The sequence below is a fragment of the Anabas testudineus genome, chromosome 17 (genome assembly GCF_900324465.2).
Source record: "Anabas testudineus chromosome 17, fAnaTes1.2, whole genome shotgun sequence".
Classification (NCBI taxonomy): domain Eukaryota; kingdom Metazoa; phylum Chordata; class Actinopteri; order Anabantiformes; family Anabantidae; genus Anabas; species Anabas testudineus.
In genome coordinates, this window is record NC_046626.1 from 12,153,302 (window position 1) to 12,166,192 (window position 12,891).

The 12,891-nt window shown below is 42.0% G+C and overlaps 1 protein-coding gene across 2 annotated transcripts in view; it reads left to right on the plus strand.

The window, feature by feature from the left end:
* The window catches only part of LOC113172533 (laminin subunit alpha-3), a 47,246-nt gene that overhangs the window by 16,583 nt on the left and 17,772 nt on the right, over nucleotides 1-12,891 (plus strand). For both annotated transcript variants that reach the window (XM_026375538.1, XM_026375539.2), the window contains exons 11-37: nucleotides 1,205-1,255; nucleotides 1,369-1,416; nucleotides 2,093-2,227; nucleotides 2,583-2,717; nucleotides 3,105-3,239; nucleotides 3,367-3,419; nucleotides 3,905-4,001; nucleotides 4,832-4,884; nucleotides 5,026-5,131; nucleotides 5,894-5,993; nucleotides 6,101-6,257; nucleotides 6,810-6,948; nucleotides 7,168-7,310; nucleotides 7,399-7,502; nucleotides 7,659-7,815; nucleotides 8,050-8,213; nucleotides 8,334-8,442; nucleotides 8,525-8,622; nucleotides 9,316-9,502; nucleotides 9,652-9,778; nucleotides 10,019-10,167; nucleotides 10,649-10,764; nucleotides 10,995-11,206; nucleotides 11,688-11,892; nucleotides 12,250-12,394; nucleotides 12,495-12,635; nucleotides 12,714-12,875. In XM_026375538.1, the coding sequence (XP_026231323.1) occupies nucleotides 1,205-1,255; nucleotides 1,369-1,416; nucleotides 2,093-2,227; nucleotides 2,583-2,717; nucleotides 3,105-3,239; nucleotides 3,367-3,419; nucleotides 3,905-4,001; nucleotides 4,832-4,884; nucleotides 5,026-5,131; nucleotides 5,894-5,993; nucleotides 6,101-6,257; nucleotides 6,810-6,948; nucleotides 7,168-7,310; nucleotides 7,399-7,502; nucleotides 7,659-7,815; nucleotides 8,050-8,213; nucleotides 8,334-8,442; nucleotides 8,525-8,622; nucleotides 9,316-9,502; nucleotides 9,652-9,778; nucleotides 10,019-10,167; nucleotides 10,649-10,764; nucleotides 10,995-11,206; nucleotides 11,688-11,892; nucleotides 12,250-12,394; nucleotides 12,495-12,635; nucleotides 12,714-12,875 (3,428 nt within the window). The remainder of the gene's footprint in view (nucleotides 1-1,204; nucleotides 1,256-1,368; nucleotides 1,417-2,092; nucleotides 2,228-2,582; nucleotides 2,718-3,104; nucleotides 3,240-3,366; nucleotides 3,420-3,904; nucleotides 4,002-4,831; nucleotides 4,885-5,025; nucleotides 5,132-5,893; nucleotides 5,994-6,100; nucleotides 6,258-6,809; nucleotides 6,949-7,167; nucleotides 7,311-7,398; nucleotides 7,503-7,658; nucleotides 7,816-8,049; nucleotides 8,214-8,333; nucleotides 8,443-8,524; nucleotides 8,623-9,315; nucleotides 9,503-9,651; nucleotides 9,779-10,018; nucleotides 10,168-10,648; nucleotides 10,765-10,994; nucleotides 11,207-11,687; nucleotides 11,893-12,249; nucleotides 12,395-12,494; nucleotides 12,636-12,713; nucleotides 12,876-12,891) is intronic.

Below are 12,891 nucleotides of genomic sequence, written 5' to 3' on the forward strand. Positions count from 1 at the left end.
ATTGTGATCATTGCTGTGATCTAAATTGTTTACTTTTTTTTAGTGTGATTTTAAATAGAGCCGTCCATGGATTAATGACTTTGGTTTCCAGTCACCATTTTTGTGTCATTGTGTTCTGAATAATTATGCAATTTCTGCTAAGAAATTTGACCTTGAATTGTATGTTTATTTTCAACTTGAAGAGGAGAACCTGCAGGAAGAACAGTCATTTCAGCAGCACTCGGTCAGACAGAAGCCCCTCTCGGGACATATCACAGTTTGCAGGCAGTTTGCTTCACAGCATTTAAAAACCTGCTCTGGAGTGCATGAGACCTGAGATTGGGGCAGCAGTTCACCTTTTTAGTACAAACAATAACCTGAAACATGAAGCCAAGACAACACTGATGTGGCTTCGGGATGAGTCTATGATTGTCCTCGAGTGGCAGTGATGGCAGTTTACAGTTTCTCCTCATTCAGTCTGACTAAGCTTTAGAGGATCTACCAGGAAGAATAGGATAAACCAGGTGTGCAAAGACTGTAGATACTTAAACAAGCTAATTTTCAAGGGGGTTCTACAAAATATTAAGTTTGAATACCACTCTCATGCAGAAATTTCAGATTTTTTTCTAAAACATGTTTTCTTTGATGGCAATTTGATCCATTTTATGTAAAGTCCACAACACCATAAAGTCAGGGGACTTTATGAAGCCACATTCACGTGTCTTTTCTAATTTAGTTTTACAGTGTTTTGACTGTGCAAGGTCAATGACTAGGAGTAGTTGTCAGAAAACCTGCTGGCTGTACAGTCTCCAGCCAACATTCAACAATACCCTCAGAAAAAGGACAACTTGTGTTTTCATCACTTCAATTTAAACCTTTACATTTCTGTAATATGATAATTAGAGAGTATCTTCTGAACACTACCAGTCTGGCTTGGTTTCCCCCTACTTGAGCCTTCACGCTAAGATAAGAGAACTGGCTGCAGGCAGCACATTAGTGTGGCATCAATCATCTTATCAGCCTCTCGACAAGAAAATGAATAAGTGTAAACTTCAAAATGTTTAAATATTACTTACTAATATTACTTACTTAATATTACTTTTTGCCTTCAACTACACTGTAGTCTGTTGTGTGTGTGTGTTTAAATGAACTGTAATCATTATTAATTATTCAGTAATTACTGTAATAAAGTGATCAGTTTCCCATTTTTGTGCTTTTCCATTAGCATATCCCATATACCCGCCAACCACCAAATCTCCCGCAGGTCCTATTTTGAGTAAGTTAAATTTTACACCATCTCATACCAAGTTTTAGCAAATTGGTAAAATTGCTGTTAAAATGATTAACTATCGCGTAACATTTCATTCTCATCTCATTCTCTCTGTATAGAGCCCACACCATGCCCTTCAGGTTACTTTGGCTCACCCAGCTGTCAGCGTGAGTGTGATTCATTTAAACCTAATACGCTGTGCCACTATAGAAGTGTTTACACGGTTATGCTATGTTAACTGTTCTTATGATTTGTTTTCATTTGCTTTTCCTGTAAAGAATATGTTGATATTATGTCCTTAAAGAGCTCTTTTACAATGGAGTAATTGAGCTTCTTGTCACTTGAATAAAGGGCTTTAGAGAACCATTTAAGGCACCACAGAGTCTGACTGGGTTAAACATTAAGATTATGTGGCAGCGTTCAGTCAAGAAAAAGCTAAATGTACACAGAGGCCAGGTCATGTTTGTAGATCTTAACAGCACTGGCAGTATATTAGAACTGAGATGGTTAAAATCCGGGTATATGCAGTGTAGTAAAGAAGTACAATATATAATGAGAAATGTGCTGCTCTGTGACAGCAGATGTTTTACAGTGATGTGTGTAACGGGGTAGTCTGATGCTCTTGAATTATGATATCCATCAGTGGTGACTTAAGTTCAAGTGGTCTCCCATGACAGCGTTATCCAGTTGGGACTGTTGAGTGAGAACCAATCAGGCTATTATTAGTTATGTCCCTCTTGCAAAATTTCCTTTTCTGGTTTTCAAGCTGGGAAACTCATTATTAAAATGTTTTTACTATAGCTATGGCTAAAACAAACATTTCTGATGTGTGTGTGTGCACAGAGTGTATATGTGACTACAGAGGAACAGTGCACGAGATGTGTGATGACTTAGGGCGCTGCCTGTGCCGGGAGCATGTGGAGGGGGAGCGTTGTGATCGTTGTCGACCTGGATATTACTCCTTCCCTAACTGCCAGGGTGAGAAACAGTCACCATGCCAGCGAGCACCCCTCACAGACTGCAAAACACAACCTCATCAGTGTTACTTGTCAGAATAATTATTATGGAACCTTTATTTTGAAGGAGATGGAGTGTAGAGAATTTAAAGGGTTTGCTCACCATGCTTGGGCTTTATTGTTACACAAATCTCCTTTTGTATGCATGAGTCTGCTCATACTATTTCTGCAGCAAGTACACATCAAATAGTTTTTTGCTATTTAAAGTCTGTAATAATTGTAAAAAGTATTTTTAACCTGTTTTTCACAGATGAACTCTAATTTATTATTTAGTGAAGAACTAGTGGTATCTAACTATACACAATGACCTCTTCCAGCATGTCTCTGTGATGGGGCTGGCGTGGCCGACAGTGTCTGCGGTCCTAGTGGACAGTGCATTTGCCTCCCAAACTATCGGGGGCAGGAGTGTGACCATTGTGCACCAGGCTACTATGGATACCCAGACTGTGCTGGTGGGTTTGCTCCTCTACGTCCACCAGTGTGATTAAGAAAGATAAACCAACTAGTTGCATGTGACCCCTGCCGATCGAGGGCTGGTGGAAAAATGTTGCTGCCATTTTCATTGAGCTTACTGTGACCTGTTCTCATGACTCTATGGACCAAATATGTTCATTCTCCCACAGTATCCCGTAAAACACTACGTTGTCATCCACATTGATTTATTTAATGTAGTCTGCATGACACCACACACAGAGTTGGACTTCTTCCTTCTATCCCAAAGATAGACAACTTGAAATCTCAGAAGGATATCTGAAAATAAGTCTTAAACCAACCCTAATGCTAACAAAACTCAAAGGCTTGCATTTGAAGTTCTCTCTCAACTTGTTTCCTGTTCCCAGCCTGCCAATGTTCACGTGAAGGCTCACATGGCAGCATATGCAACCCACTATCAGGTCAGTGCCTGTGTCTACCTGGAGTGGTGGGTCAGCAGTGTGACCGCTGTGCCTCTGGACTCAGCTTCCCCCAGTGCTCAGGTAACCACACCAGCAATCATGATTCATAAAAAAGCAGTGTTTTGTGGCAGAGGTCAATAATATTTTCTGTTTAAACTCATATAATGTGTTGATATAACATTTTTGGCTGTGTTTTTTGTTGTTTCAGCATCCATGAGTCAGTGTAATATAGCAGGAACTGGGGTTGCCGATCCTCAAACGGTATTCAAGTCTCAATAATCTTTAGTTTTCAATCACAGCCCAATCTCCGTCTTGTTTCATTAGCCGTGATAACAGAAGTTGTTGCAGTCTAAATCCAGCTCTGACCCACTGGGTGTGGAACTGGCAGCAACTGATAACACAGCTGCCAAAACTACAACAAGTAGATTTTGCAAGGAAGTGTTTTTTTTTCTTCTCTGAAGTGTAGCCTAAATGTAATTAAAAAAAGGAAAAGGGACTTCCTTTCATTTTGAAGAGGAAAAAAAAACAATAACATGAAGTTATGCTCAGCTAATTCAGCACCACTGGAACTCCACATTGTTCTTTTTATTTTGGAAAATGGGGTCAATTTGCAGTCATTGAGAAAAAAAGTTTAGTGTGGTACGATATGCAGGCGATGGCAACAGATTGATAATAACCAAATATAATCTATACAACGTGGCTTTCAGTCGCTTAACAATCATTTTATTCCTTATCTGTTGTTTCAGGGCTGCCACTGCTTAGCAAATGTAGAGGGAACGCTGTGCAACAGATGTAAACCTCTCTACTGGAATCTGGCTGCAGACAATCCTGGTGGCTGTGTAGGTAAGTGCTCGGAGGAAAACTAGAAAAAGTGAATTACTTAATTTAAAGTGTGAATATCCAAAAATACCCCAGTGTTGATTTTCTTTTCTCCAGGACTATTTGTTCTCACTGGTCCATTTTTACCACTGTATTAAATCGCCATTAACAATGTGACAAGGCACTGATATGGGGCCTTCGTATCCAAAGGAAATGTCAACAAGGTCGGATCTATCTTCCTGTCCCACAGAGGGGAGCTGAGGATAAATACATTAGTACAGGCGTGTTCTTGTTGACTGCTTTCACCATGGAGCTGCAAGTGAACCTGACATCCATCCTGTGACTGAGCAGTAATCCGTATACCGTGGCACATAAAAAAAAATCTAATATTTCTGGAGCTGTCGTTCTGTCTTTACACACCAAAAAGAAATAACCCAAAGAGAATCTACTGGAAATACTTATTATCCAGCCAGTGAGGGAACAGCTCCAGGCTTTGTCCTGATACCTGTCTTATGTTACAGTTGTGCTCTCTTGAAAGAATGTTATCACTTCCACGCTGCCGGCAGACACGAGAACAGGGGGGGAAAAAGCTTTTAATATCCTAAGAATGCCTCTGGTCGACTGTGGACAGACGTTTAGGGGAAGCTTTTTTCACTGGGTTGAAAGCAAACCATGGCAGTAACCTCCCCTGTACCTTTGATGTACAGATCCCTGAAGATTGGAGGGTGTTGTGCTGTTGCGCTTCACCCATGAAAGTGACACAATCCTGTAATCAGAGTCTATTCACTGTGGATCCCTCTTTATTTTGTCCTAACTTTTCCCCTCTCTCTTTCTATTTCTCATCCTCATACCAGAGTGTCAGTGTGACTTGAAAGGGACCCTGAGTGGTGTTGGAGAGTGTGAACAGGTGAGTGTATGCTCTCTACCTGTGGACTGATTGAACTCAAATAGTGTTCTACTAATGCAGACAGGAAGTTTTGACTGTGTGGCTCAGCTACAATTAAGTAACATTTGCTTTTGTCTTTTTTTTTTTTATGTGTTTATCTAGAAAACTGGTCAGTGTCACTGTAAGCCTAATGCATGTGGACTTTCGTGCGACACCTGTAAGGACGGATACTTCCTGCTGCAGAAAAAGAATTACTTTGGTTGTCAAGGTGAGTTCTTGTTACATGTTACATAGCATTTTATAGTTCAAGGAAACTGCAGATGAATCCCACACACACTGTACAGAAGGTTTAAATCAAGTTTAACCTTGTTGAAGGCGACGTAGAAGTGTACTCAGGGGTGGGTCAGTACACCTTTACATCACTTTGGGACTTTTTGGTGTTCAGAACGTCACTCATGACACTGGGTAAGGTGTAACTCACAGAGATGGCAGTGAACACTGCTTTCCATTTGGTATTACAGTGAGATGATCTTTGAAACCTTAATGTTTCACTGCAACATTAAATATTCATGGCTATAAGAGAACTGTAACACTCACAGTGTCAGTGAATGTGCTCGATAGAGGTTATGTGGGGGTGGTTTGGTCAGATTTGATTGATGGTTTGATTTCATTTCATTTTATTGTCAGAATTACTTATGCAATTTGTTTCACATTCCAATGCACATTACTAAACAAAACATTTAATTAACCAACACCACACATATTACTCTTAATACAAACACCAACATATATCACATCAGACTTGTGGAAAGAAAACTGGAGTACCGACATGTAATAGTGATCGTTGAGGCCTACTTGAGGGCCTAACCCCTGGTTAAGCAGTTGGATACACTGGGGAGCTAAATCATTTTTAAATCTGTGACCAGACAATTCACCTGTCATTAGATTCTGATTCAGATTTTGTATGTGACACTGAGTAGTCATCAAGCTCTTTCATCCAAAATAATGACCCATTCACTCTGCCTCCTAGGCTGTCAGTGTGATATCGGTGGTGCCATTGACATGGCGTGTGATGAGATGTCGGGACAGTGTTGGTGTTTGAAGAACGTAGAGGGCCTTAAATGCACCGAGTAAGATGTGGCAGACTATAGATTCTATAAAGCTTTACATTAAATAAAACAATTTCCCTTCCTGCTGTGTCTTGACTTCATAGAAAAAATTGTGTGTATCTTGACAGACCAGCATCAAGCTACTATTTCCCTACTTTGCACCAACTGAAGTTTGAGGTGGAGGATGGCACCACACCAAATGCCAGACCAGTGCGTTTTGGTTATAACCCCCAAGAGTTCCCAGGATTCAGTTGGAGAGGTTACACTGTTATGTCCCCTGCACAGGTTAGCACATATTCTTAATGATAATGCCACTAAGTTATGTATTTTGTACTACCTATCTGCCACCTCAGCAGCCTATTACTTGCCTTTTCATCCCTTTCTGATTTTTCTGTCTATTCTGATGCTCTCTTTCTTCTATGTCTGCCGCGACATTCCTGCTTAAAACACTCAAGCTTCTATTTCATGAGGGCTGATGCGGAGCTCTCTTAGAACTAACACTATCTCTCTTCAGCCGGAGGTGATCGTAATGCTTACCCTCGGGTTTCCTGGCCCTTTCCATATTGTATTCCGCTACATCACCCCTAAGCAAAAGGGGGGAGCACAAGTGAGAGCACGGATCTTGGTGGTGGACGAAGGTGGCTCTCAGTGCTGTGACTGTAAGTGAAGGGCCTGCCTTCCATTGGCTGAGTTTTCCTCTCTTCACCTTGCTTGCTGTGTGTTGATTAACCCAAACCGTTTTGAGCTACTCTGCTCACCAGACATGATTCTTAACCAAATTGTTAACATTATACTCTCATCGCCAGTAGTGTGTGTGTGTTACTCTCACCCCTGCAGAGTGAAGTCAGAGTAAGCGTGCATGTTGACCCAAAAGATGGGAGGCAGCACTTGTTCCGTGTGGTTCTGCGGTTCATTAACCCCAGCAGGACTAGTGTTACTGGTAGCATCAGGGCTACCAATAACATAGGCACTGCAGGTAAGCTTGCCTCTGACAATGAACTAGCTCTTACATGTCATCATCATGTCATCAAATCTAACCCGTCATTGAAGAAATTAAATAAATAACCTATATCCTTCATGACATTTGTAGGTGCATGATGTGTCTTTACTCAATATGTCCCATGTATTATTTATTTTCTGCTCACTCTGCTGTGAGTGCATAACATTACAGCCATATTTGCTTGTGGTTTAACAGGGTCAGATCAGAGCAAGGAAGTAATATTCCCTCAGAGCCACTCCCCATCCTTCCTCACTGTCCCAGGAGAGGGCTTTGCGGAGCCTTTTGCTTTGACTCCTGGGAAATGGATCATTCACATCAGGGCTGAGGGGGTTCTCCTAGTGAGTTTGATGATGAATATAGCTATTTTTATTTTAATAAATGTACAGTAGGCTGAATACTAAACACACTGTCATTCCCTCTCCCCAGGACTATTTGGTACTGCTGCCCAGGGACTACTATGAGGCATCACTACTGCAGCAAAAGATCACCCAACCCTGCACATACTTACCCACAGCAAACAGGAACACAAAGTAATTCTTTTCACCATTCTTGATTCTATTAATGCTGCATATTAGTTATATATGTTTTGATTTATATTCACTATTTATTAAGTATGCATTTAGATTTCCATGTGCAACTAAAGTTGGTTAAAATAACATCATAACATCTGTGTGTCTCCATCTCAGCTGCCTGTTGTATAAACATGTAGCAATGGATGGATTCAGTTCAGTACTGGGCTCACAGGGAAGATTTTCCAGTCGCAGCAGGCGCAAGAGTAGGCAGGCCCGTGTGCGGCGCCCGACCCCAGGTCACCCAGAGATGGCTGCTCTCAATGGCAGACAGGTGGGAAGCCATGTCTTCATACAATACTGTCCAGTGATTTTCCTTGATTCATGATTTATAGTTTGGTTTTAGTCTTGTAGAGGATGGATTGAATACTAAGGTGTAAAACTGGCAAGTCTAGTTGTCAGGACTTGTGAACCTACCCACCCAGTTCTGCCCGTTCATGATACTAAAAAAACGATAATTATATTTTAGGGATTGCCTTTTACCGCCTTTAATTTCTTTGTCCCACAGTCTCAGCTTCAGCTCAGTTTGCATGTGCCTCATCCCGGCCCATATGCCCTTGTCCTGGAGTATGCCAGCGAGTTGGACATTGTCCAGAATGTCAACATACTTGTCAGTGGCCATTCAGGTGGCCAGACCCTGGCCAGGGCTAACATTTACAGTTGTGCCTACAGGTGAGTCCTGCTCAGCCTTGCAAAGAAAGTTTATGTTCCGTCTTTATACTGTAAAAAAAATCTAAAGGACAGCTCTAAGAACATCTCATCTCATTTTATCGTGTCCTGTAATCCCTGCAGTTTTTTGTGTCGGAGTGTGGCGGTGGACACCAGTAATCAGGTGGCAGCGTTACAGCTTACTCATAGGACAGAACTTCTCCTGCAGACCTCCACTACCTCATTCCTGCTGGTGAGAGAAATGTGATTTATTATAACTTATAATTTATAAAAACACCACAACATGCTACTTAAAAAAAGATTTCTTTTGCTAGTACAAAGTGTATGCGGTGCCTGCAGAAGAGTTCTCAATTGAGTATGTAGCCCCGAAGGTGCTCTGTGTCTCCACCCATGGCCGCTTCACTGAAGACAGGTAAGTCACCTTAGATAATCCCCACTGCGTGCTTTTAATAACACAACCCGCAAAGATTAGACTAGATCCTTGCATTGACCTGTTGTGTGGGAAAGTGAAGATAAACCAGGTGTGATTATACGCATTGTAGCAGCTGGACAAAGTCGTTTACCTGAGGCTAAACATGGGTTCCAACTCTCTCTTTCTTCCTCACACTAAATTGACTCTTACCTTCAAGCTAATTACCAGGTTGGATGTTGGTTACAAATGTTTTTACAGCTGTCAGCGTGCAATCTGTCTTTTAATATATAATTCATACAGAAAAGTGTAGCAAAAGACGGCTGAAAAAGGAAAAGCATGTCAACAAAGCAATCATTTGAATTGACTTGAAAAGGTAAATGCTTTCAGGGTTGTTAAATAGCATTTGACACTTTCCCTTCTTCACAAAGCTGCCATAAGTATATTTACTGAGATATTTTTAAATGTAAGAAACTTTTTTTTCCAATATAAAAAATGTATAGTGGTGTGATTTTATCATGTTTGTGATGGGATGTCAAGATTAACAAGGGAGTTACTAAAGATGGGTAGTGTTTTATAGGTATAGGTGGCCTTTGTCTACCTTTAACCTTTGACCCTACTAGGGTTTGACAAACACTATAATTACTATCAACAAGTTTTAAGTAAAAGCCAGATGTTGCTCTTCTATGTTTCTAGTCGACACTGTGTTCTTGGGAAGTTTGAAAAGCCGACCTCAGCTTGGATTTTATATGCCGCTCGTGATGGGCAGCTACTCTCCGCGCCAGCTGTTGTTGAGAATGAGGACTGGAGATGGAGAAGACAGTCTGAGGTGTTCCCTGTCCGTGAACCTCAGAGTGATGGGATACTGCTTAAATTCCCTCAGGTATCAGAACAAATAAACTGATTATCTTAACCTTTTTGAATGGTTTCAACCTTTCTGAACATGCCCCCCTTCAACCTCTGCACTGACACTAATTTGCTCTTTCATCCTGTCAAGTTGAAACGTTTCCACGTCCCCTTTTTTTTTCCCAGACAGAGATCAGTTTCACTCCCAGGGTGCCCCTTCCAGGCAGGTATGTGGCTGTGGTCCATTACCACCAGCCTGAACATACCTCCTTCCCTGTGGAGGTCAGATTGGATGTGGGGCGCGAGTGGAGGGGTGAGTCTGTTTGAGGATGTTAATCCCGTTTGATCAATCCAATTTAGAGAGTTTATTATCTTCGTTTGGAAACACTAGTGTTTACTCTAGCAGTGACTGGGACAGCCTTCTCAGTTCAGGGAGTAATTCCTCCTTAACAGGAGATGATCAGAAGACTTCCCTATATGGCTTTAATGGATTATTGTGCAGCATGCTAACATTTCTTCTTCACTCAGCTTGAACTGTGCTCTCCTCTTGCAGGTTTAATGAATGCATCCTTCTGCCCTGCAGTCTCAGGCTGCAGGGAGGTTGTGATTGCTGAAGGGCGCATTGCACTCGACTTTCACCAGAATTCGTGGCAGCTGCCCAGCATCTCTGTGATCATCCCACCTAACAAGACCCTTATTCTGGTCAGTAGGGTGACGTGTAATTGAATTCCTGTTTATTCAAGGCTTAATTAGAGAAACGTGGTAAAGAAATGAATGAGACATACTTTCTGTGTTAAGTTGTGTATTTAAGGACGGTGTTTTGTCGCACACTTGTTCAGGTTGAGGATTTGGCATGGTGAGGTCCTCTCTCCTCAGTGTTATGCCATATCCCCACCAAAAACAATGAAGGGACTGTATTCTACCTGGCAGCCCAAAACAGCTTAATAAAAGCTAAGCTTCCGTCCTAAAGCTGGTAGAGGTCGAGCTCTGTTGCAGATTGTTTGCTTGCTTTAGTTTCCTTCTTAAGATAAAATCAAACCAAAAACATGTGGCTAAAATGTCTCAAATCCGCTGTTTATTTGTTTATCACTATCTGCATCATACCACAAACCAAAGTGAGGTTTTTGGTGAGACTGAAAGTTTTTATTTATTGTTATGTTTGCTGTTGTTATCTTTTGCATAGGATTATATCTTGTTGGTTCCTGATAGCAGTTACACCCCAGATCTCCTGAAAGAAAAGCTGCTGGATAAATCTTCAGAGTTCATACAGCAATGCAGAGAAGAAGGCTTCTATATTGAGTAGGTAGTCACCGTGTTGACAAAACAAGCTGCACCCAAATCCGATTTAAATGGTATTTTAAAGATCTTATAAGTTGGTTATTCGTTGTTGGATTAGCCCTTATTTTTTATAATGTGTGATATATTTGTTGATAATGAACACTACAGTGCAAGTTTTTGTAAATGGTGCCCTCTAGCTGTGATGGAAGGGTGATGAATTTAAAACCATGCGTATTTTTCTATCTCTTCAGCCCCAGAACTTCTTCGCAGTTCTGCAGAGATTCTGCCCGCTCTCTCGTAGCAGCGTATAATGGTGGAGCTCTGCCTTGCAACTGTGACCAATCTGGTTCCACGGGGACCACATGTGATCCAGCTGGTGGACAGTGTCCCTGCAGGCGGCACGTCATCGGCCGACAATGCACAAAGTGCGCCACGGGTTACTATGGCTTCCCCTACTGCAGACGTAAGTGAACATTTACATTTGTCTTGTTTTCATGAGACTTGGACTTACTGTGTATGACTCATACACTAAGCACAACCTCATTGGATCATTCATTGCATCCTCTAAGCTGCAGAGGAGAGGGTCCACCTAGCATGTTATCAGCCTATAGTTCAAAAGCCTTCATCTGTCATGGTATTGGGGTGCATTAGTGCAAACAGCATAGTAATTTACACATATGTGATGGCACCATTAATGCTGAACAAAGTATACAGGTTTCAGAACAATATATACTGCCCTGCAGATAATGTCTTTTTAAGGAACCCTTTATTTATTTCAACAAGCTCGACCTTTTATGAGATGTGCTGCTGCCATTAAATTCAGTAAATTGTAGTGTTTTGATTTGTGAATAATTGCTTTGTATTTGTATTTTCTTACATTTTAAGAAAACTAATTTCACCTGTTTGAAGTGTTGACCTGATAATATCCCTTCTCGTCCATGCAGCGTGTGAGTGTGGTCGTCGGCTGTGCAACGAGATGACAGGAAGTTGTATCTGCCCCCCTCAGACGGTCAAGCCATCCTGTGATGTTTGCCAGAATCAGACTTTCAGTTATCACCCTTCGTTGGGCTGCGAGGACTGTAAATGCTCTCCAAGAGGCATCGAATACAGGGCAGGACCTGACTGTGACCGCATCACTGGACAGTGTAGGTGAGTGGAAACCTACTGCTCACTCATGAAAACCGGAGGTTACAGTTTGTTAAATGGGTAAACCTATTATTACTCCCTGCCAAAACAAGTTTTAAGGGTTGAAGGTGGCCAGAATGTAAGGGCCTTCAGCTTCTGACGTTGAAAATGAAACATGACACAAGCCACTTAAAGTGATTAATGAGGGGATTAGGACAGAGTCCAGTCATGTTGACACACAGAGTGTCTTTTCTCTCATGTAGGTTTTCAGTGTTGAAGTCATCTCTGTCACTCAGTAGATGTCTCTGTTGATAAAGGAGCGATAGGAATTCATAAACACATACAATGCCAGCATAAGTGTGTCTGTGTATTTTTATGTAGCTGCAAGCCCAGGATTGGGGGCCGTCAGTGCGACCGCTGTGCTGCAGGTTATTATCGCTTCCCCGACTGTGTCCCTTGTAACTGTAACGAAGGTGGTGTCACCCCCGACGTTTGCCACCCAGACACAGGGCAATGTCTCTGCAAGGTGAGTTCAACTCATCAAACAGCTCTTTTAAAAACTCACACTCACGTTTTTATTTGTCCTTTCTTGCTCTGACGTCATCTCTGTTATTTCATATTTGCAGAGAAATGTTGCCGGTGTCCGGTGTGATACCTGTCAAGAAGGCTCCTTCCACTTTGACCCGTCCAATCCTCACGGCTGCACCAGCTGCTTCTGCTTTGGAGCCACTGACCAGTGTCACAGCTCCAACAAACGCAGGGGAAAGGTGTGTGTTTACTGTTACATGGAGAACAATGTGATTTATTCAATTAAAGCTGCACATAACAAACCACCCTGTTGTTAGTTTGTTGACATGCGGGGCTGGCATTTGAGAAGCCCCGACCAGGAGGAGATTCCCTCTGTGCTGAACGCAGCCAGTAACACAGTGGTGGCAGACGTCCAGGAGCTTCCCAGTACAGTTCAAACTCTACACTGGGTGGCACCACTCTCCTACCTCGGAGATAGGGTGAGTCAGTGCAGTG